Source organism: Hyperolius riggenbachi, chromosome 3 (genome assembly GCF_040937935.1).
Source record: "Hyperolius riggenbachi isolate aHypRig1 chromosome 3, aHypRig1.pri, whole genome shotgun sequence".
Classification (NCBI taxonomy): Eukaryota; Metazoa; Chordata; class Amphibia; order Anura; family Hyperoliidae; genus Hyperolius; species Hyperolius riggenbachi.
The window spans coordinates 127336687-127361160 of NC_090648.1; the positions used below are offsets into that span (position 1 = coordinate 127336687).

At 45.6% G+C, this 24474-nt stretch overlaps 1 protein-coding gene across 3 annotated transcripts in view; it reads left to right on the forward strand.

Moving 5' to 3' along the window:
* The first annotated feature begins 273 nt into the window (after positions 1-273).
* FIGLA (folliculogenesis specific bHLH transcription factor) overlaps positions 274-24474 on the forward strand; it is a 65216-nt gene continuing 41015 nt past the window's right edge. For 2 of the 3 annotated variants that reach the window (XM_068272401.1, XM_068272399.1), the window contains exons 1-3: positions 8030-8080; positions 15492-15600; positions 24120-24350. In XM_068272401.1, coding sequence (XP_068128502.1) covers positions 15505-15600; positions 24120-24350 — 327 coding nt within the window. In that variant the 5' untranslated portion in view covers positions 8030-8080; positions 15492-15504. Of the gene's footprint in view, positions 298-8029; positions 8081-15491; positions 15601-24119; positions 24351-24474 lie in introns of those variants that run through there. The other variant, XM_068272400.1, reaches the window with a different exon arrangement.

Genomic DNA, 24474 nt, shown 5'->3' on the forward strand with positions numbered 1-24474 from the left:
AAGAAAATAAATATGGCAGCCTCCGTATACCTCTTACTTCAGTTCCCCTGTAAAGTAATTGGCAGCAGACAATTCCACCATTCAGCAGTGCTTCCAGATAGAAAGAGCATTCTTCATTATTATTGTTTTTTATTTGCAGAGCACCGACATCTTGTGCAGTGATGTATGGAATACAGAGAACTGTGAGGACAAGAAGAAATAAATACATAGTTCTCACACACTACAATGCAAACATCCAGCAACACAAGTGCACAGCAACATAGTTCATGCATGGAAGGATAACATCCAGCAATACAGGTTCATGTTCATGTGATCAGAAGTTCAGCAGAGGTGATAAACAGCATAACCCCCCACCATCCCTCTATTAGGCCCAGTGCACACCGAGCGGTTTTTGGAGCGATCCGCCGGCCGCATCCGCCTATAAAAACGCTTGTCTAATGTATTGCAATGGGATGGTGCACACCGGCGGTTTGCGGTTTTTGCCAAGCCGCAAACGCGCCTCCTGCTGCGCGTTTGCGGTTTTCGGAAGCGTTTTGTCCTCAATGTAAAGTATAGGAAAAACGCAAACCGCTCTGAAAAACGCTACTTCAGAGCGGTTTGCCAGGCATTTTTGTTACAGTAGCTGTTCAGTAACAGCTTTTACTGTAACAATATGTGTAATTTGCTACACAAAAACGCACCCAAAACCGCTAGGTATGTTTAGAAAACCTCTCTAAACATACCTAGAATCGCTCTGAAATCAGCTCCCAAAACCGCTAGCGTATTGCGGATCTGCTAGCGGTTTTGGTGTGCACTGGACCTTAGTAATGAAAATCCCTCTTCTCTCCCGTGTTGTCCTTGCTTTCTGTCTGCTGTACAGATTTGTATAATTAGCTGTATTTATCTATGAAAATGAACCTTCTATATTGTGCTTAACATTTTCACACTTTGTTGCTAAAGCAAATCTGAAGTAAAAAAAAAAAAAAAAAAAAGACACCACAGTAGAGGTAAGTGTCCAGAAGCTTCAGCGCTACCCTGATCCTCATCGACCCCTCCTCTGCTGGTCGGGACCTTGTTCTTCAAGGCCACACCCCCTCCATGTACGAGTATGGCAGCACTGCACAGGTGCCAGTCTGGTCTGTGCCTGCGCAGCAGCATGAAGCCGCTCGTGGAGAAAAAAAAAAAGTGGGGGGTACATCCTATTTGTGCACTAATTGGTGCAAATAGGACATTGAAAGTGGATCTGAACTCTTGCACAGGACACAATGAAAACATAGAGAAATGCACCCTGGATGTATTTAATCACCACTGTAATTTGTTTGATGTAATTTAATTTGATCTCAGCTGCCACTACCGGGGAGGGGGGGAGGGGGCTTAGTTTTAGCACCACCAAGGGAGTTTAGAGGTTAGGCACAACCGGGAAGGGGGGGATCGGGTTAGGCACTACTGGGAATGGGGGTCCGGGTTAGCCACCACTGGGAAGTGGGGTTCAGGTTAGGCAACACCAGGGGGGTCTTAGCGATAAGCACCACCAGGGGTTAGGGTTATGCACCATGGGAGGGGGGGGGGACAGAGGTCATAGGGTTAGGCATAGGTAGTGGAGGGTTCTGTGTGAGAGTAGGGTTAGGTTTAACTATAGTAAAATATTGGTAATAATAACTGTTCCTGCGACCAATTTTCCATGGCGCCCACAACTCATAACGTAACCTGCTCTTACTGTACGGCACTGACTCAAGTTAAAAGAGCAAAATGCAGGCGTCAAATATAGTATAATAAAGTATAGAAATGTAATTCCTTTTTACTGAGGGGCCAGTTAGAACCTGTCTGCCACTATACCAACAGCTGATGAGTTCTCACTTTGTACATATAGACACGGCAAATCCACAATACCACAGCCCTGAGTAATAGCTGAATAGCAAAGAACAGGTCCTGTCATGCATAGCTAACATAACAAACATTTCCTGTATAATTGTTACCCATCTCCTGTGTATGAAATGGCTTGCCAGCAACTATTATACAACACTGGAGGTAAATATTCAGTGGTGCAAGCTGGGAAATTTCCATCCATACAAAAAGCCCTCACAAGAAGCACAAAGATGGAATACAGTACTTGGCAGCAGTATAAATCAGTGGCCCATGCACTTATGTATACTAAGAAATACAAACTGTACAGTAGTGCAGATTGCACCTTGCCACCCAAATGACTGCTGAGGTAAATTGTGACAATGCAGTCTGCAAATTCAATCTGTTACTTTATTGGCATAAATTATTATTATTATTTAAAGCTGACCTGAAGAAGAAATTAAAAAAAAAAAAAAAAAGCGTTTCACTTACCTGGGGCTTCTGCCAGCCCCCTGTAGCCTACCTGTGGCGTTACCAAATGATCCTCCGATCCTCCACCGCGGCTCATTTTCACTTCTGGAAGTTGCCATCCACTGCGCTTGCATGGCCCTGGCCGCGCCTCCTCGTTCATGCTCCCGTTGTCAGGCACGTACTGCGTGAAGAGCACAGACGCCAGTGGTGAATTTGCTAATCTTGGTGTTCTATAGCAAAGTACTGCACAGTGTTGGGCTGTAAGCACAACCCCCACTTGTGGACATCGGGCTCTCATACCATGGAGTTTGTTTTTGACCGCTTGAGCAGACACAGGCACATTTGTGGAGGGTTCTGGCTGTGATCCTCCTCTTTCTCCTTGCACAAAGGCAGAGGTAGCGGTACTGCTGCTGGGTTGTTGCCCTCCTACGGCTCCTCCACATCTCCTGATGTAATGGCCTGTCTCCTGGTAGCGCCTCCATCCTCTGAACACTACGCTGGCAGACACAGCAAACCTTCTTGCCGCCGCTCTCATTAATGTGCCATCCTGGATGATCTGCACTACCTGAGCCACTTGTGTGGGTTGTAGACTCCGTCTCATGCAGCCACTTGAGTGAAAGCACCACCAGCATTCAAAAGTGACCAAACCATCAGCCAGAAAGCATAGGAACTGAGAAGTGGTCTGTGTTCGCCACCTGCAGAACCACTCCTTTATTGGGGATGTCTTGCTAATTGCCTATAATTTCCACTTGTAGTCTATTGTTGTATATTACAAAATGAAATCTGAAATCAGGCAGGGAGCACATCACCAGCGCTTTTAAAGAAAGTGGAAAACGCATGCAGGTATCGCACACAATAGAAATCTATGGGCCACTTAGTAAAATGCACCTTTTCTAATGTGTGTTTTTAAAAACAAGCAACTCGCTACTTAGTTAGCTTTCTGTATTTGAATCGCATGTGATTGGGGTGTGGCACATCTGTTTTGCGTGCATTTTTAATAAAATAAATATTTTGCTGTATTTTCTCCATTGAAGAAGGGAGAATATTACTCCAAAACGCTGAAATGCACAATGGAGAAAACTCATGGGTTTCTGCACAGCCAAGTGTGCTCCCAGCCTGAGTCCAGCTCATAGAAACAATTTTCAGATGTAAGGGTGCATACACACACAATCTTGATTGGCCAATTGTACCAGTACCATGTAGCATGAAAGCCTACAGATTTTGAATACGTCAAACAGGTTGTGTAGGTAAGCTCTCATATTGTATAGAAGTGATAAAATTGGCCAAACAAGACTGTGTGTTTGTGATCAGAAATCATATCGGACCAGTCAAGAATTAGGGCCCGTTTCCACTATAGCGAATCTGCATGTGTTTTCTGCATGCAGATTCGCATAGCCAATAATAGTCAATGGGCCTGTTCCCACTTTTCAGGAAATCTGTGCGGTTTGCTGTGCAGGAAAAATCTGCACAACAGAGCCATCGGAATTCGCACACCGCAAGGCGGTGTGCGATTCGTATGAAATGTAATTAATAGGAAATTCGCATGCGTTTTTTTTGCTATGTAAATTTTCAATGCGAACTCACGTACATTTTCGCCTAAGATCAATGTGAAAGCACACAGGCAGTGACATGGTTAAATTCGCATACTTACAAAAATACGTGAAAACGTATGCAAATTCGCGTTAGAAATCGCATACAAACACGTACAGGTACTTATCCGTTAGCCAGGCGCATCCGGCAGGTGGCGACAAAACTCCACCTGAGTTACATCTTTCCCTACTATCCATGGCGGCCTAGAGGGGGAATAGTAATTAGCGCCACCTGCCGGATGCGCACAGCTAACGGATAAATACCCACGTACAAATTCGCATCCGCATGCAAATCAGTTTTTGCTTTTTCCGCAACAAATTTGCACCACACAAGTGGAAACGGGCCCTAATTGATTCATCTTGTAGATCCGATGGTAAATTGCATGAAGTGTAGGCATTAGAAGCAGAGGATCAGAAAGACATACAGGTTAACTGGTATTATTGTTTTAAAAGAATAAATACGGCAGCCTCCATACACCTCTCACTTCAGCTTCCTGATACAAACGTATCCAACGTTGTTAGTATATGTTGTTGCCACACAATAATCAGATGATTTTTTTCTCTAAAGAAGCATTTCTTTCAATCCATAAACTATATTTAGATATTCGGAAGAAATTGGTAGTAGTAAAATTCAGTTCATTTTACAATAGGCCGCAGAAAAGTCAAAGCAGAAATGTTAGAGCAGCCTGCCTGAAAGCAGAGCTAAAACATATTTCATTTGGTAGAGCAGCGACACCTTGTGGTGGTTAATAATATTACAGGTGGTACATATTCTGCACTACCAAACAATGATTAGAGGCACGCTGCCATTAAACATGCTTTAATGGATTGACAATAAAGAAGGACCGTTTGATGGTGCAGATCGTGTGGAGTTATTGTAAGCACTTGTGACTCCAAAGTGGATCCTTTGCACATTGCCAACCATTGGTGCAGAAACAATTACTAAGAATAGTTTTTTGGAGTTGCTGTGCGATCAGCTGATACCTGGCTTTAGACTCACCTTCCCTCCCCCCTCTCTACTGAGGGTACAATAGTCTGTGCCAGCACACATCTCCTGCTCACAGGAGCACCAAGTTCAATGATTGGTTTGGATGCACTGGTGCTTTCTCATGTAAGTCTCTATGTTAGGGGTCCCCAAACTTTTTTGGTCAAGGGCCGGGTCAACATACTTCAGACTGATGGAGAACCGATACATACATAAAATGATATAGAAAAACATTAAATTGGACCAAGGTATTACTTCCCTCCGATCAAGCCTGAAGAATTCCCAGCGGCAGCCATTCAGTCATGCGGCGCCCAAAGAACGTCGTTGTGCACCAGACAGTGAAGTATGCTCAGGTGACATCCTGTTGGACGGCAGCATCACCTGATGCAGAAATGGATTGGATGCCAGCAAATGACTGCTCACTGGCTTCCACAGTATGTGGATGGATGGTGTGAGCAATGCTATTCTATATGCCGGCCGCCCAGGGGCGCCTCTAGGCATTTTGTCACTCCAAGCGAGAAAACCTGTGGCGCCCCCCTCCCCCTGATAAAATGCAAATAACGTGTCCCCCACACATCAAACGCAGATACCATGTCCCCTGCAGATGAAATGCAGTTACCAAGTCCCCCGCACATCACACGCAGGTACCATGTCCCCCGCAGATCACACGCAGGTATCATGTCCCCCGCAGATCACACGCAGGTACCATGTCCCCCGCAGATCAAATGTAGATAACATGTCTCTCCCACATCACATGCAGATAACATGTCCCTCCCACATCACATGCAGATAACATGTCCCTCCCACATCACATGCAGATAACATGTCCACCACAATCACACGCAGTTAACATGTTCCCTACACATCACATGCAGATAACATGTCCCCCACAATCACACGCAGTTAACATCACCCTCACAGGTCAACGCAGATAACATGCCCCACACACACATCAAACACAGATAACATGTCCCCTGAACATTAAAACGCAGATAATACCCCCCCCCCCCACACACACACACACACACATTAAACAGTAGACAACATGTCCCCCACAGAGGAAGTGCAAATTTTATATCATTCTTAAACTTAGGATAGTTCATCAGCTATGTAATCATGTAGGAACTTCAAAACGAATCTCATAAGGTAGTAAAATTACCAACACTTCCTCCCAGCAGCATGACAAGCTGTGGCTGCATCATGAATATTGAGGAGGTTAATAACGTGCACAGCAACAGCAGTCAACAGTACACCACCTCGAGGAGCATCAGCAGCACAGTGAGCGCACTAATAACACATACAGAGAGCACTGCTCATTACCTGTTTCTCTGATCCTGCATTTTATGAGGTCATCCCCCTGGCAGCTCTTTGATCAAATCGTCAGTAGGGGCTGGCCAGTGAATGAAAGAGAGATGATGTACCGTAGGGTTTAGGAGGATGCATGCAGACTCTGTCTGGAGCTGTGTCGACTGCCCACCGTCTATTCTACTCACTCTCCTCTCCCTCCAGCTGCTGTCCATACTTCAGTCCTCCTCAGCAGCACTGCACACCGGCATTAGACTGAGTGGGCATGCCGGGCAGTGGCACAGGTTAGGTCACGTGGCAGGACTGGCACTTGAACTTCTGGCCAGTTGGAGGGGCGGCATTAGGGGAGGCGGAGCAGCATGCAGAAAACTTTTTATATTAGGGCGTGTGGGAAGGGGGTGAGTCAGAAGGCATTTGCTCTGTTTCAATTAGCACTGTCTGGGGGAATGTATCAAGGCTGCGGCGGCGTTGTACCTGTAACCACGATAAAGCAGGAAGGAGCAAATGTGGTGTTGGAATGTATTTGTAACAGGTGCACTACAGGCTCCAGCGATGCCGCCCTTGACCCCAATGGCGCCCCAGGCAAATGTTTGTAGTGCCTGTGCCTTTGGGCGCCCCTGCGGCCGCCGATATCTAATGGTGCAGTGGGCCGCATCTATCAGTTATACATTTTGTGTTTGAGGGGCCAGTGAAAAAGCCTTGGAAGGCCACATTTGGGCAGCGGACCATAGTTTGAGGACCACTGCTCTATGCTGACCTCTAGAGAGTGTGGTATCCACATTCATGTCATAAAAAACATGTGACTACCAGTACCAGCTGCGGCAGGACCACAATTCCTGGGCTAGTGTACACAGAGCATCGTGTCAGCTGCTAACCTGGAGGAAACTGAGCAACTGAGTTTAAAGAGGAACTCCAGTGAAAATAATGTAGTAAGTGCTTCATTTTTACAATAATTATGTATAAATGATTTAGTCAGTGTTTTCCCATTGTAAAATCTTTCCTCTCCCTGATATACATTCTGACATTTATCACATGGTCACATTTTTACTGCTGGCAGGTGATGTCAGTGGAAGGATATGCTGCTTGTTTTTTTGGTAGTTGGAAACAGCTGTAAACAGCTGTTATTTCCCACAATGCAACAAGGCTCCCACAGTGTGATGTCAGAACCATGGTCCTGACAACACACTGTGGGAGGGGTTTCAAGACAATATCAGCCATACAGAGCACCCTGATCATCCCTTTGTGAAAAGAAAAAGATTTCTCATGGGAAAGAGGGTATCAGCTACTGATTGGGATGAAGTTCAATTCTTGGTTACGGTTTCTCTTTTAAAGTGGAACCAAATTGAAAATACAAGATTTCAGAAATAAAATCTATTTTCTAAATTATAATAATAAATAGCAGCTTTCTTTCAGCTGCATGATGACAAATATAAAATATTTTACATTTATTGGAGGAACTCCTCCCTTCCTTTCATATTGCCGTGACAGAATCCGGCAAACTGGTGGAGTAGATGGTGTCCAGCAAAGGAGGAATTGCTAATGGCTGCCACCTGTATAAACCTAGTTATGAAAAGAGAAGGGTGAAACGTATGCACTGAAATGCTCATAACCTTTAAGGAGTGTTGATTTATCTTTGTATGTGTCAGAGTGGTGCAACTAAACATTTTGAATTAAAAAAAAAATGTTTGGTTTGGGTCCACTTTAACTGCAGTCAACTTGCACTTGAAGTAAAGTGAAAATAACTGAAGTCCCTGGGATATGGATATACCTGTGCAGAGATATGTGTCTGCCACTTTTGCTGTAGGCCTGCCACAATGTTCAAGCATGAGGTGGGCGGAGCCAAACATGCAGCTTTCCACAGAACACTTTGCAGGGCAGAGTGCTATTGAGATATTTCTCCCAGCACAGGGTAAGCATGTGGATGGCAGCTTTCTCTGCACTCACTGTTCTGGGAATAGTGGCTGACTCTAGTCTACTATGCAGAAGCACTCCCAGAACCCTGACAATAGTATCATGTGGGGCTTGCAAGCGAACCTGTGGAGAGTAAAACATTTATCTTATAACAGTGTATTAGTAGAGAACTCACCTTCCCCAATTCACCTGAGAAAACAGTACAGATTGCACCTGACCCCCTGCAAACTTCCTCACTTACATCCCTTCAGAGTGTTCTGTGGCACCATTCTTCTCATACATTCTCATGTGCATATCAGCAAACACATTGCTTCAATTCACAAAGGATTGGTAATAAATCACTGATTGCAGCAAACATTTTGACAAATGTCAATTCACAAAGGCTGGAAAGCTAACTTACCGACTAGTGAGGTAAATTACTAACTTGTGAGGTAAATTACTGACTTGTGAGGTAAATTACTGACTTGTGAGGTAAGTACCTCATTAAAGAGACTCCGTAACAAAAATTGCATCCTGTTTTTTATCATCCTACAAGTTCCAAAAGCTATTCTAATGTGTTCTGGCTTACTGCAGCACTTTCTGCTATCACAGTCTCTGTAATAAATCAATGTATCTTTCCCCTGTCAGACTTGTCGGCCTGTGTCTGGAAGGCTGCCAAGTTCTTCAGTGTTGTGGTTCTGCTATGAACTCCCCCTTCCAGGCCCCCCTATGCACACTGCCTGTGTATTATTTAGATTAGGGCAGCTTCTCTCTTCTCTCTTCTCTTTTACAAGCTGGATAAATCGTCCTCTGAGCTGGCTGGGCTTTCACATACTGAGGAAATTCAGACAAGGGCAAAGCTGTTTGCAGGAAGAAAAGAGCAGCCTGAAACTTCAGTGCATGAGAGATGCAGGGGGAAAGAAACACACAAATGATCTCTTGAGATTCAAAAGGAAGGGTGTATACAGCCTGCTTGTGTATGGATGTATTTTCTATGTGTGGACATCTTGTACATCAACCTACTTCCTGTTTTGGTGGCCATTTTGTTTGTTTATAAACAAACTTTTTAAAACTGTTTTTAACCACTTTTAATGTGGCGGGGAGCGGCGAAATTGTGAGAGAGGGTAATAGGAGATGTCCCCTAACGCACTGGTATGTTTACTTTTGTGCAATTTTAACAATACAGATTCTCTTTAATGTTAATTCCATAGCTTCCCTTTTTCAGAGAGACAGTCCCCAATGTTTTAACTGATCAGTTCTTCTGCGCTTTCTCTTTCGGATGCTGTGCATTTTTATCCGCGTTTCTATGCATTAGCTCCATAGTGGACATAAAAATGCTGCAGGCAGTCCGTTGTGAAAAAGCTTTCAGTCATGAGGCATAAATGTAAACAGATCCATAGGAAAACATGGAAAACGGATGCGTTATAGATGACAGCAGCTGATTCAGTGTAACCCTAAAGGCTCATACACACATCAGACTATAGTCTTTGGAAAATGAAAGATCACAGACCAATCTTACAACCCTTCATGTAGTATGAGAGCCATACCTACACAGTCTTTTCTGTGGAGCTGAACTCCACATCAGAAAAAAATCTTTGCAAGATGCTGCACACACAGATGCTGTACAGACACAAAAGATCAGTATCTGCAAAAGATCTGTTCCTGCCAAAAGTCCATTCCTGCAAATTGCAATGATAGTCTATGAGATCTGCAGATCATCATAGACACATGATTTAACTGACATTCATCTGCAGATCAAGCAATCATCCGCAGATCTGAAAATCCATCCTGGTGGATCTGATCTGCAGATGAATGTCAGTTAAATCATGTGTGTATGATGATCTGCAGATCTCATAGACTATCATTGCAGTTTGCAGGAATGGATTTTTGAATGAACATTTACTGCATGTGTAAAATTTTACGCATTAATTACCCGCATGCGTAAAAAATGCGGTAAAAGTCCGCAAAAGTCGCTAGTTCCCGCAAAAAATCAAAATTCAGAAAAAAAGGGGGCGCCTTATTTCTGACTTAACTACTGATTTTTTATCACCTACTAGTACTTGGTGCTATATTTCGCTTCCCATTGACTTAAATGGAGTCTGGAGCCTTGAGTGCTGTGTTTGCTGAACTTTAATGTCTTTTTTTTTGGACAAGTTTTTTTAAGCCACTTTTTTTCCGCATGGTTTCCATATGTTTACTATGTAATTACACATGTTTCCCAAATGTTTTTACGCATTGTTTTCGCATGCGGGAAACATGCAGAACATTTTTAGTGAGTGTGGAAAAAACGCAGAAATGATCACTGGCTGTAATATAGTGGTAAAAGCAGTGCGCTACCATAACCCAACATGTTACACCACAACGCTAACGTTGCATGGTGAACATCGCATAGACATTGCAGTGCGGTAAGCAGCGTTCTAAGATCTGTGCAGTAGGTGCATACGCTATGAAGCACGACTTGGGCAGAGTACCAGGCCATCCAGCAGGGGGCAGGAGCGGCCCGGAGAGACGGCGAGGGACTGAGAGGCCTCAAGGGGGCTTAAGGAAGCCCCAGGTAAGTATAAAACTTGACATTTATTTCACCTCAGGTTCACTCTAACTTAAAGCGGACCCAAACCAAACATTTTTTTAATTCAAAATATTTAGTTGCACCACTCTGACACATACAAATATAAATAAACGCTCCTTCAAGCCTATGAGCATTTCAGTGCATGCTTTTCACCCTCCTCTTTGCATAACTAGGGCTATACAGGTGGCAGCCATTAGCAATTCCTCCTTTGCTGGACACCATCTACTCCACCAGTTTGCCGGATTATTTGCCGGCAATATGAAAGAAAGCGAGGGGTTTCTCCAATAAATGTAAACTATTTTATATTTGTCATCATGCAGCTGAAAAGAGGCTGCTATTTATTATTATAATTAAGAAAATAGATTTTATTTCTGAAATCTTGTATTTTTTAGTTTAGGTCCACTTTAATTATTTTCCTGAATAGTTTGATTAACTTTTATTTTTTTCTCCCGCCTCTGCTTCCTCATTTCTCTTCTTCTAAGGCTAGGGTCACACTAGGCAAAAATCATGGGCGTTAACGCTTAAAGCACATTTTGCTTCCCAACGCACAATCGCAGTACACTGGGAGCATTGTGCGGGTTTCCACCGCAGCGGGAAATAAAAGCCGACACTGTTGCTTTTTATTGCAGAATACGTGTAGTTCCCCTTTGCTGACAGTCAGCTGTTCTCGGCTAGCTGCCGGCCAAGAATGCTGATTCAGTCGCAGGAAATGCTGTCCTTTTCCGTGGCCATGTAAATGGAAGCCAATGTCCTGAACCTGCTGCCTACAGCCTGTGCATGAATGGGAGCCATGAGCGGAGCAGTGATTTTCAGAGCAGGAAGATTTGGGCGCAGCCGGCCCCACCATAGACTATAATAGGAATTCCAGCTATAGCAGCACTCAGTGAGTAATGTCGGCGCCGTCAGAAGACGGTGCTGAAGTTGCTTTTAATACACAATACTTTGTCCTCCAGCATATAGCTGGAAGCTGAATTATATCATTCCCCACCATCCATGGTGGCCTGGAGGGGAAATAGTAATTAACATGGCCGGGACTTGTGCAGAAGCAGGATCAGCCATATACCGGCTGTATCCTGCGCCCAAGTCTTCCTGCGCCGATTTCAAATGTATGCGCCATGAGGTAGGCAGGGAGCTCGAAACAGAAAAAAACAACACTGGGAAATTTGGGCGCGCTATGCGCCACCATACGTCGTATTGTGAATTACAGCTATAGCGCTCAGACAGTAATTTGGGTGCCGTCAAAAGACGGCACCCAAATTACATTAAAAACAGCGTAATTTGGCCGCCAGCAATATCTGGCAGGCAAATTACACCTTTCCCCTGAGTCCATGGCAGCCTGGAGGGGGAATGGTAATTAACCCAGTCGGGACTTTTGCAGGAGGAGGGGGGAGTTGTTTTTCGGCTTCAGGGTAGGAACACACTAGGCAGAAACGCTAGCATTGCGGAAACTACTTTTTTAACTACTGTTAATGCACAAAATGTAAGTCAGAGGGCTGCATAAAAAAAGCATAGGTACTTATCCGTTAGCCGGGCGCATCCGGCAGGTGGCGCTGATTACTATTCCCCCTCCAGGCCGCCATGGATAGTAGGGAAAGATGTAACTCTGGTGGAGTTTTGTCGCCACCTGCCGGATGCGCCCAGCTAACGGATAAGTACCAAAGCATATGTTTGCATTCTGCAATGTGTGTTTTTAAAAAGGCTGAACTTTTATATGCCTGAAAGGCATACTTTTCTAAAACGCAACTAATGTATGTCAATGGTGATGCTGAGGTGTAGTGTAACACATACAAAACGCACAAAAACACATGCGATTTTTATGTGTGAAACGCAAATGCATTAAAAAGCAAGCAAAATGAAAAAAAAAAAAACAGCATGTGCGAAACGAAAACCTGATCGCACTCAAAACACACGTAACATTCATAAACGCATATGCAGCAAAACGAAACCTTTCCCGCAACGCCTAGTGTGTCCCCAGCCTCACCGTGCGACCAAATTTCCCGGTGCCATTTTTTAATGTATGCCAGGCAGCGCAGTCATAAGGGGAAGATACTTCGGAACACATTACTTTGCCATATTACACTTGTGCCCGTCTAACGGAAAAGTACCGATACTTCATTAGGGCTTTTAGGGCTGGAACCCACTAGAGCGATTTACTGAGCGTTTAGGGAGCGATTCAAACCGCTAGGGATTTCGCTCAGCTAATGTTAATGGATGGGCCAAATTCCACTGGAGCGATTGCGATTACCAAATCGCAAAACTCAGGACATGCAGCACTTTTGAGTGTTAGCGTTTCTGCAATGTAAAGTATATAAAAGCTGGCAAAATCGTTCGTCAAAACCTACACAGAGCGTTTTTGCAAGCGTTTTTACATTACTACACACTGTAACAAAATGAGAATGAATTGAAAGGACCAATCAGAATTAAAAACGTTAATCGCTACACAGCCGCTGGCAAATTAATTACACTTTTTAAAATCGCTCCCGAAAACACTCATGAAATCGCTTACAAACCGCTCATACAAAACGCTAGCGATTGCAATTAGCGATAGCATTTTGTAGTGGGTTCCAGGCCTTAGGCCTGGTGCACACCAAAAACCGCTAGCAGATCCGCAAAATGCTAGCAGATTTTGAAACGCTTTTTGTTATTTTTCTGTAGCATTTCAGCTAGCATTTTGCGGTTTTGTGAAGCGCTTTTGGTGTAGTAGATTTCAGGTATTGTTACAGTAAAGCTGTTACTGAACAGCTTCTGTAACAAAAACGCCTGCAAAACCGCTCTGAACTGCCGTTTTTCAGAGCGGTTTGCGTTTTTCCTATACTTAACATTGAGGCAGAAACGCATCCACAATCCAAAAAAATGCCTCACCCCGGGAGTATGCGTTTCTGCAAAACGCCTCCCGCTCTGGTGTGAACCACCCCATTGAGATACATTGGCCAAGCGGATCCGCGGCTGCAGAAACGCTGAAAGAGCCGCTGGGTGTGCACCAGCCCTAAGAAAGGAATGGGTCCTCTTTAACCACTTTACCCCCAGCGGTACGAATTTCTCCGCCCCTTTTTTCCCTCCTAAAAAAACAGGGACGGAGAAATCCGTACCTTCCGCGCTCCCGCCGCTGTCCGCGCTCCCGCCGCTTGTGCGCGCGCACCCGCCGCTCGTGCACGCCGCCGCCCGCTCGCCCGGAGATCAATGAACGGGAAAATCCATTCCCGTTCGTTGATCTAGCCCCCGCAATGATCTGCTGCTTCTTTCAGAAACAGCGAGATCATTGTGCGTCTCCCAGCCTCCTACTGCTTCCTGTAAGCGTCCTTCCGGACGCTTACAGGTCGCATGTAAACAAACACTCTGTGGCCATCTTGTGGCCAAATAGTAAACTACACCCTAAAAGCATTTTACATATACAAACATTACATTTACACAATAAATTAACCCATTACCTCCCACACTCCCCAATTATTATTTTTTTTTTGCAATTAAAAAAAAAAAATACAATAAAAAAAAAACATAAATAGTTACCTTAGGGACTGAACTTTTTAAATATTTATGTCAAGAGGGTATAACACTGTTACTTTATAAACTGCGGGCTTGTAATTAGGGATGGATGCAAAACTGAAAAAAATGCACCTTTATTTCCAAATAAAATATTGTCGCCAAACATTGTGATAGGGACATAATTTAAATGGTTTTATAACCGGGACAAATGGGTTAATACATTTCATGGGTTTTAATTACAGTAGCATGCTTTATTTAAAAACTATAATGGCCGAAAACTGAAAAATAATAATTTTTTCCCACATTTTTTCCTATTTCCCCATTAAAACACATTTAGAATAAAATAATTCTTGGCATAATGTCCCACCTAAAGAAAGCCTAATTGGTGGCAAAAAAAACAAGATATAGTTCATTTCATTGGAATAAGTAATAATAAAGTTTGAGGGCTCGTTCCCACTATCGCGAATCCGCATGCCTCCAATGCATGCGGATTCGCACATGTAATGTGAGTGGATGGGGCTGTTTCCACTCCTGCGGTGGCGTTGTGCGTTTTTTGTTGCGGAGAAAAAACGCACAAAAGAGGCAACGATTTCGCCTGCGTCGGGAATCCGTGCGAATCGCCGCTAATGTATTTAATAGTAAAAACGCATGCGGTTTTTACATGCGTTTTTACCCGCGATTTCGCGTGCGATTTCGCACCTTTTCCAATTTTATTTTGCCCTGGCAGTGTCATGGTTAATTTCGCATGGCACCCTGCCATGCGAAATCGCACGCGAAATCGCGGGTAAAAACGCATGTGGAAACGCATCCGCATGTGTTTTTACAAGCGTCGGAATGCCGGCGAAATCGCGTCGCAACAGTGGAAACAAGCCCATAGACGAATGAATGGAAGGAGTGCTGAAAGGTGAAAATTGCTCTGGTGGTCAGGGGGTAAAACCCCTCAGTGGTGAAGTGGTTAAGATATCCCTTGCTCTGTCTGGAGGACTCATGCTCTCAGCACTAATTACTCCTCCTGTTCACACCTGAGCAGCCTGAATCCTGGCTTAATAATGAGATGTGCTGCAATGATGAACTTGGGTGGAAGGTAGAAGCTTGGTCAGTGCAGCAGAACATGATTAAATATAATTGCATACCTCTGGGATTCCATGCAGCCAAGTAATTGCCAATATGTTGCAGCACATTGCATACAATTACCCTGATGCTCCTCTGAAAATACCTGAATGCTTTTTGTGTTTCCTAGTGTGGTAGATTGTGTATTTCCAGAGATATTCTGTTCAGCTGTAATATTTGATTGATAATGCTGTCAGCAGTGTGCATTGTGTTTCTGTGTGATCATCTATGTGAGCTTGTGTATGATGTCCCCTGCTTCCCCCAACAGGACCCGATCTGGCATGGCCTCAGAGGTGGTGGTGGCAGGGCCTGATGAGCCCCAGGAGTGTGCCCAGAGGATTGAGACCTGGGAGGTCACAGAGCACTCAGTGGAGAAGGTAAGAGCATAGGCAAACGCAGGGGGGGATTATAGCTGCTCAGAATTCCCCCTCTGACCAGGGCTGGTGCAGTGTCTGGGAACAGGCACGAGTTGAGACACCAGAATATCTGCAGGCATCCTGCAGCTCACAACACTGCCTCCTTTCTTTCCCTGCTACAGTTGACTTTGGATATAGCAGCAGCGTGTACAGAGTATAGCGCAGCAGTGTGTGTACAGAGCATGGAGCAGCTCTGGGAAACTTAAGAGTCCGGTATGATCACAGCCCTGCCCCTGTGCCTTGCTGTGTGAATGCTTCACTTTCCCCTTCATTACCAATGGCAGCTGTCCTCATTATTATCTGTATCCAAACTGCTCCTGATCGTTTCCCATTGTCGGCCAGGAAATTGCATTATGTGTACCCAGCATGATGTCCTAACATCATAATAATATGTATTGTGTGTGGCTGAGGGAGATCTTTCAGGAATCCACCCCTTGAAAATCCTGGGTTTGCCCCTGAAGAGGGACATACTTGTGTTTATTTTTGGGAAAGTCGATTAAAAAGTATGCTTCACTTTCAGGCTTCATTTAGGGCCCGTTTCGGTACTTATCCGTTAGCCGGGCGCATCCGGCAGGTGGCGCTAATTACTATCCCCCCTCCAGGCCGACATGGATAGTAGGGAAAGCGGTACTTATCTGTTAGCCGGGCGCATCCGGCAGGTGGCGCTGTTGTAGCGAATTTCGATGCGCAGTTGTATCTAATTCCATTCATAGTTACTATGGTAACAGGTGGCCGCAGGTGGCGCTAATTACATTGTTGATACGCAACGTAAAGATACAGTGTGTTAATGGCAACGAATATACATTGTATTTGAAGTGACCGGAATTAAAATGAAGGCGGCGGCAATGTAACACATGAAGCCGCCGCCTTCGTCTGTTCTTCTTCTTCTCCCCCTTTGCCCTCTCGCTTCTATACAACACTGCCAGCTGGGGGGGGGGACACGCGTGTCCCCCCACAGTCGTTCGTCGCAAGGAAACAAGCAGGCTTCCCTGCCGTGACGAACGACTCTGGGGGGACACGCATGTCCCCGCAGGCTGGCAGCATTGTATACAAGCGAGAGGGCAAAGGGGGAGAAGAAGAAGAACAGACGAAGGCGGCGGCTTCATGTGTTACATTGCCGCCGCCCTCATTTTAATTCCGGCCACTTCAAATACAATGTATATTCGTTGACATTAACACACTGTATCGTTACGTATCAACAATGAAATTAGCGCCACCTGCGGCGCTTCCATTCACACAGTACTACGTTCAGTAACTATGAATGGAATTAGATACAACTGCGCAACGAAATTCGCTACAACAGCGCCACCTGCCGGATGCGCCCGGCTAACGGATAAGTACCGGGAAAGCTGTAACTCTGGTGGAATTTTGTCGCCACCTAGAGGATGCGCCCGGCTAACGGATAAGTACCCCCGTTTCCACTATCGCGGTTTCCGCCGCGATTCCGCAGAGTTTCCCCGCACATGAATCGCACGGGGAAACTCTGCCATAGGGGATAGCGGCGCCGCGGCCGAATCGCTTGCGAGAGCGATTCGGCTGGAACCCCCCGCAGAATTCGCGGTGGAGGCTGCGAATCCCATAGCCGTGCATGGCACAGCTCATGGGATTCGCCTGCGATCCCGCCCACCCGCTCAGTGCACTAGTGGAAACGAGCCCTTACACTTAAAACCGCAAAACGCTGGTGATTACTGCTAGCATTTTGCGGGAGTGTTTTTTTTTTTTTTTTTTTTTTTTTCCCGCGATTAGCATGGAAAAATCACTGGACACTGCAGCGGTTTTGGAGCGATGGTGATTAGGGGTGCTATGCATGCTAATCTCGATCGCTAATCGTGAGTGGACAGCAAACTGCTGTATGTTACATGTTTGCGGTAACCGCAAACGTGGCAGTGAGAACACTGCCATAGTATTACATGTGCTAGCGGTTTTTAAAAACCGCTAGTGGTTTGCCTTGAGCAGAAATCGCGCGATTCCCGCTCAAGTGAGAACAGACCCTAACTGTTAGGCCTCTTTTCCAAGGACTGTTGGTAGGCAGTGAAATGCCTCTCAAACTGCTTGTTACTGCCTGGTAACTGCTCACTGCTGCCTGGTAAGGCCCCATTCACACTTGGAAGCGCAAAACCTTGCGTGAGTGATTTTCCAGGTGGAAAAATCACTGAACACCGCAGCGATGTTTCAGCGATTTGCGTTTAGCGCTTCTATAGCACTGAAATGCGATCGCCGGGAAATCACCTGAAAATGTTGCAGGTGACGCATTTGTGTTTTGCGATTTTGGGTGATTTGCGGCGATTTCCACAAATCGCCCAAGTAAGAACGGGCCCATAGGGTTTAACACTAGCACTTTGAAAAGCGCTGGCGTTTAAGCGTTTTGCCGAAATCGCCGGCAAAACGCTAAAGTGTGAATGGGGCTTAACTGCTCACTGCTGTTTACTGCTTGGTAACTGCTCACTGCTGCCAGGTAACTGCTTGCTGAGCACACAGTTCAACAGTCCATGGAAAAGAAGCCTTAGGCCTCTTTCACAGTGGGACGTTGCGTTTGATGCGACGTTAAAGTCGCACAACGTGCCCCTAACGCAGCTCAATATTTTGCACTGCGTTGTCTCTTGGTGTGCCGTTTTTGTCGCATACTGATGGAATGAACACAGCGCATGCATTACATTTAAAAAAAAATAAATAAATAATTACTGAGCATGTGCAACAAACACAGCAAATGTATTGCTAAACGCACAGCATGCAGCACTTTCTAAATATTGCTAAACGTTACACACAACGCAACGTGTGCACTGTGAATGTCACACAGACATTGTACTGCTGTGCATTAGTGTGCGTTATAATTTTTAGCAACATGCGACTTGAATGTCCCACTGTGAAAGAGGCCTTAAAGCGGACCCAAACCAGGGGTCGAGACCTGCGTGGACGCGGGTGAACGGCGTCCACCCACTTATTCTTCAGAGCGAACGCCGTTCACCCTGGCTTGTGTGGAGGGGAGCAGCGCAGAGAAGGAGAGCTATGGGGACAGCAGGGATGGGCGGACATCCCCCCCCCCCCCCCCCCTCGTGCTCCCCTTCCTGCCTCTCCCCTCCGGCGTTTTGAAATGTCGGGCCCGGCGGCGAAAGTGGGCGGAGACTTACCCCCTTCTTCCAGCCGTAAGGGACGGAGCGGCTCTGTGTGCGGCTAGAAGACCAGACTAGCCGCACACAGAGCGGAGCGTCCCTTGTGGCTGGAATGAGGTAAGTCTCCGCCCACTTTCGCCGCCGGGCCCAACACTTCAAAACGCCGGAGGAGAGAGGCAGGAAGGGGAGCACAAAGATGGGGGGGGGGGGGGGGAGATGTCCGCCCATCCTAGCTGTCCCCATAGCTCTCCTTCTCTGCGCTGCTCCCCTCCTGCTGGCTACCTGGGCACATATCCCCCTGCCTACATATACTGGGCACATATACACCTGGCTACATATGCTGGGCACATATACACCTGGCTACATATGCTGGGCACATATACACCTGGCTACATATGCTGGGCACATATACACCTGGCTACATATGCTGGGCACATATACACCTGGCTACATATGCTGGGCACATATACACCTGGCTACATATGCTGGGCACATATACCCCTGCCTACATATACCCCTGCCTACATATACCCCTGCCTACATATACCCCTGCCTACATATACCCCTGCCTACATATACCCCTGCCTACATATACCCCTGCCTACATATACCCCTGCCTACATATACCCCTGCCTACATATACCCCTGCCTACATATACCCCTGCCTACATATACCCCTGCCTACATATACCCCTGACTACATATACCCCTGACTACATATACTGGGCACATATACCCCTGAGAGCTGGGCAGACAATGAAAAGCATGAACAAAACGCAGCATTTGTGCAAGCTGCAGTAAGCGATAGTACTGACAGCTGTTCACTCATGTAAATGGACAGCATTTAAAGAGAGTCTGAAGCGAGAATAGATCTCGCTTCAGACCTCATAGCTAGCAGGGGCATGCGTGCCCCTGCTAAAACGCCGCTATAGCGCGGCTTAACGGGGGTCCCTGTCCCCCCAAACCCCCTCCGTGCAGCGGGGGAGTGCTTCCTGGTTGGGGCAGGGCTAACCGCCGCAGCCCTGCCCCATGCGCGTCTGTCAGACGCGTATCTCCGCCTCTCCCCCGCCCCTCTAAGTCTTCCTTCACTGAGAGGGGCGGGGGAGAGGCGGCGATGCGCGTCTGATAGACGCGCTGGGAGGCAGGGCTGCAGCCGTTAGCCCTGCCTCCAGGAAGAAGATTACCAGCGACCATTTTACGACCAACTTTTGCGGGGGGTGGGTTGGGGGTGAAGGGACCCCCGTTAAGCCGCGGGATAGCGGCGTTTTAGCAGGGGCACACGTATATATAAGACCTGAAGCGAGATTTAGTCTCGCTTCAGTGTCTCTTTAAGTGACAAGTGCCGCGGCTGTCTGACTCAGAACCGTCCGTATGAACCAAGCCTAATTATTGCACATTATATGGGATGGAATCTGTCGTTACGCACAATGAAATGCAATGATATTCCTATGGGGCTAGTACATTGATTGGATTGTAGCAGGTTACATTTAGACAGGCTCTGCATGCAGTGTTTGCAAAGTAACGTGTTTTTACGGTGGCTGTTAAGCATGCTTTCAAATACTGTATGCGGCCCATTGGGCTCTACTCACAATCTCAATTTTTTTTTCCCACATTCACTGAATATTTTCCCCATGTTTTACGCATGCGGGAACGATGTGTAAAATTTTAAAGGGAAAAAAATTGGGGAAATGTGCGTAAACATGCAGAAACCATGCGGGGAAAAAAATTTAATAAAAGTCCAGCAAACACAGAGCTCAAGGCTCCAGACTCCATTTGAGGGCTTGTTCACACTGCAGGCGGTTTCTTTTTTTTTTTTTTTTTTTTTTTTTTTTCCCAGCCGGCTGCGGTTTTTAAAAGCGCCCTTTGACCGCGTGGCCAATGAATGGAAGGAATAGGAAAATCGGTGAACGCGTACAAAAACACTCATTAACGGTTTTCAAGGAGTTATCAGGCAAACGTATAGTGATTTCAATAGTCTACCTGCCGCTGGTCCCCAGTAATAAATTAGGAGGATTGCATATACCTTTTGTGTTTTTGTTTTGTTTTCTTTGTTTTAATTTTCTTTTTGCTCAAGTCTTCACCGGCTCCGCAATTCGGGCCATTTAGTATTTCCTGCTGCCGGAAGTGATTCTGCCTTTTCATTAGCCAAACTTCCCCTTTCCTTTATTTGGAACGCAGGGGGAAGTTGGCCCGCAATGCGTGCTTCCGTACTTTGAGGTATGGCTGCGCATGCGTACTAGAGCGCCGGTGGAGGGTTTGAGCTTGCCTTCGTCACTCGCAAGCCAAACCCTCCGCTTCAGCCGCTGCCCACAAAACACGCCCACTCCCTTCAGCCTGCGTGTCTCATCCACGGATGAACTGTGCTGGGTACGCGCACGAGGCTAGGCGGAGGCTGAAGGGAGTGGGAGTGTTTTGTGGCCGGCGGCTGAAGCGGAGGGTTTGGCAAGCTCAAACTCTCCTCTGGTGGCTCCGGTACACATGTGCAGCCGTATGCTAACGTATGGATGCATGCATTGGGAGCTTACTGCGCTAGCGTCCCACAGCTGTGAAAACAGTACTGCGTCTGCGTGAACAAATGAGTTCCGGGTTTCTGGGAGCCCGACCTCGAGGTCGGGTCCCCGACCGGAGCGTGCTACAGCAAATGGATACATTTATAAAGGGAACGGAGGATGTGATCCAGCAGGAAAAAAAAGTTAGTTACACGCAGACATGCATGTTTTACATGCAGTCGGTTGCAAAAGTATTCGGCCCCCTTGAAGTTTTCCATATTTTGTCAAATTACTGCCACAAACATGAATCAATTTTATTGGAATTCCACATGAAAAACGAATACAAAGTGGTGTACACGTGAGAAGTGGAACGAAAATCATACAGGATTCAAAACATTTTTTATAAATAACTGCAAAGTGGGTTGTGCATAATTATTCAGCCCCCTGAGTCAATACTTTGTAGAACCACCTTTTGCTGCAATTACAGCTGCCAGTCTTTTAGGGTATGTCTACCAGCTTTGCACATCTAGAGACTGAAATCCTTGCCCATTCTTCTTTGCAAAACAGCTCCAGCTCAGTCAGATTAGATGGACAGCGTTTGTGAACAGCAGTTTTCAGATCTTGCCACAGATTCTCGATTGGATTTAGATCTGGACTTTGGGCCATTCTAACACATGGATATGTTTTGTTTTAAACCATTCCATTGTTGCCCTGGCTTTATGTTTAGGGTCGTTGTCCTGCTGGAAGGTGAACCTCCGCCCCAGTCTCAAGTCTTTTGCAGACTCCAAGAGGTTTTCTTCCAAGATTGCCCTGTATTTGGCTCCATCCATCTTCCCATCAACTTTGACCAGCTTCCCTGTCCCTGCTGAAGAGATGCACCCCCAGAGCATGATGCTGCCACCATCATATTTGACTGTGAGGATGGTGTGTTCAGAGTGATGTGCAGTGTTAAGGCTCATACACACATCAGATCATAGTCTTTGGAAAATGAAAGATCACAGACCAATTTTACCCCCTTCCATGTAGTATGAGAGCCATACCTACAGTCTATTCTATGGAGCTGAACTCTCCATCAGACAAATCTTTGCAAGATGCTGCACACAAAGATGCTGTAGTAGACATTCAGGGCTCATTTCCACTATAGCGAATTCGCATGCGTTTTTCGCATGAAAATTCGCATAGCAATACAAGTGAATGGGACTGTTTCCACTTGTCAGGATTCCTTTGCGTTTTTCTGTGCAGAAAAAATTCGCATGGCAGAGCCATCAGAATTCGCATACCGCATACCGCTATGCGAATCGCATACAATGTATTTAATAGGAAATTCGCATGAGATTTGGGCATGCGAATTTTCATGCGAATTCGCATAGAAACAATGGAAAAGCACACCAGCACTGCCATGGTTAAATTCGCCTACATCGTCATCCATGCGAATTCTCATGCGAATTCGCATGAAAATTCGTATAGAGTCGCATGCGAAATTCGCATCCGCATGCGAATTTTAACCGCAGCGATTCGCCCCGCACAAGTGGAAATGCAGCCTCAAAAATTCAGTATCTGCAAAAGATCAGTTCCTGCCAAAGATCCGTTCCAGCAAAATGCATTCATAGTCTATGATATCTGCAGATCTCATACACACCTTGTTTAACAGACATTCATCTGCAGATCAGATCCACCAGGATGGATTTTTAGATCTGCAGATGATTGTCAGTTAAACAAGGTGTGTATGATGATCTGCAGATATCATAGACTATCATTGCAATTTGCAGGAACAGATCTTTGGCAGTGTGATCTTTTGTGTCTGTACAGCATCTGTGTGTGCAGCATCTTGCAAAGATTTTTTTTTTCTGATGGAGTTCAGCTCCATAGAATAGACTGTGTAGAGTATGGCTCTCATACTACATGGAAGGGTGGTAAGATTGGTCTGTGATCTTTCATTTTCCAAAGACTATAGTCTGATGTGTGTATGAGCCTTTCGTTTTCCACCACACATAGGCCTCAATTCACTAAGATCATGCTGGAGATAAGGCAAGAGAAAACTTACCTCCACACATTAAGAGAGTTATCTTACCTCTTCATTCCTTACATTACCTCCTCTGTAGTTATTTTCACACGCAGTTAGAGACACTGAAGCGGAAAAAAAAATATGATATAATGAATTGGTTGTGTACTATGAATAATTACTAGAAGATTAGCTGCAAAGAAAATATTCTCATATTTTTATTTTCAGGTGTATATAGTGTTTTTTTCTAACATTGCATCATTCTCTAATATATGCAAATTACACAACACTCAGCATTCAAAATGATTCTTTCAGAGCAGTCTGTGAACTAATGACCTCTCCTCTGGCAGAGAAAAAGAAAACAGTTGAGATGATAAAAGTCAGATAACAGCCCTCTCCATGCCTTTGAAAGTCGTAGAGCTTAATGGCTTTTTTGCATAGAGATAACTGGAGTTTCTTAACTCTTCCTGTACTGGAAACAATTAGACTGATGTATCTGATCTTAATGTTTTATTTCTTAGCTGTACTACACATACAAATCATATCATCATAATTTTTTTTTCGCTTCAGTGTCTCTTTAATGAACAGCCTGTCTTTAACTCTGGAGTTATTTTAAGGATTAAAGAGTTAACTTAAAGACATGTGCGCATGTGTAAGCGTTGGGACAGGAGAAGAACGGGGCCTGGGGGGCTGGCGGCCTATGGTGCATGCGACGGGTAGCACGGCCAGGTGCGTGCGTGGCATGGAACTGGGGTCGTGTCACAGCCCTAGTGCTCATTATCTAATGGGCGGGCTAAATAACTAGTTTTGTATACATTACATCAATATTTTGAACACCTCTGTCCTGTCCACACTAACTATGCAATACCTTCCTTTCAGGTAAACAGGCCAGCTGATGAGACTGTGAGGAATGGAGAATTTCCCTCGCTGTGTATCACTCCTTCTCCAGAGCTGCTGGAGGAAGTTCTGAAGAAGCACTATGTTCACCTGCCTTGCCAGGCCTCCATCAATAAAATGAAGAGGCTCTCGTGTGGGGAATATCTGTGCCTGGAGAACTTTGAGGAGGTGCTGGAAAAGAGACAGGCTGCTAACGCTAAGGAGCGGGAGCGGGTGAGTGCAGGATCAAGATTTCCGGTGTGTGTGTGTTCTCGAATTTACTCTTTATGCATTTTTTACTAAGCTATAGTGCTACATGTGGTAAAGTTATTGATCTGGAGCCCTACAATTTACCAGG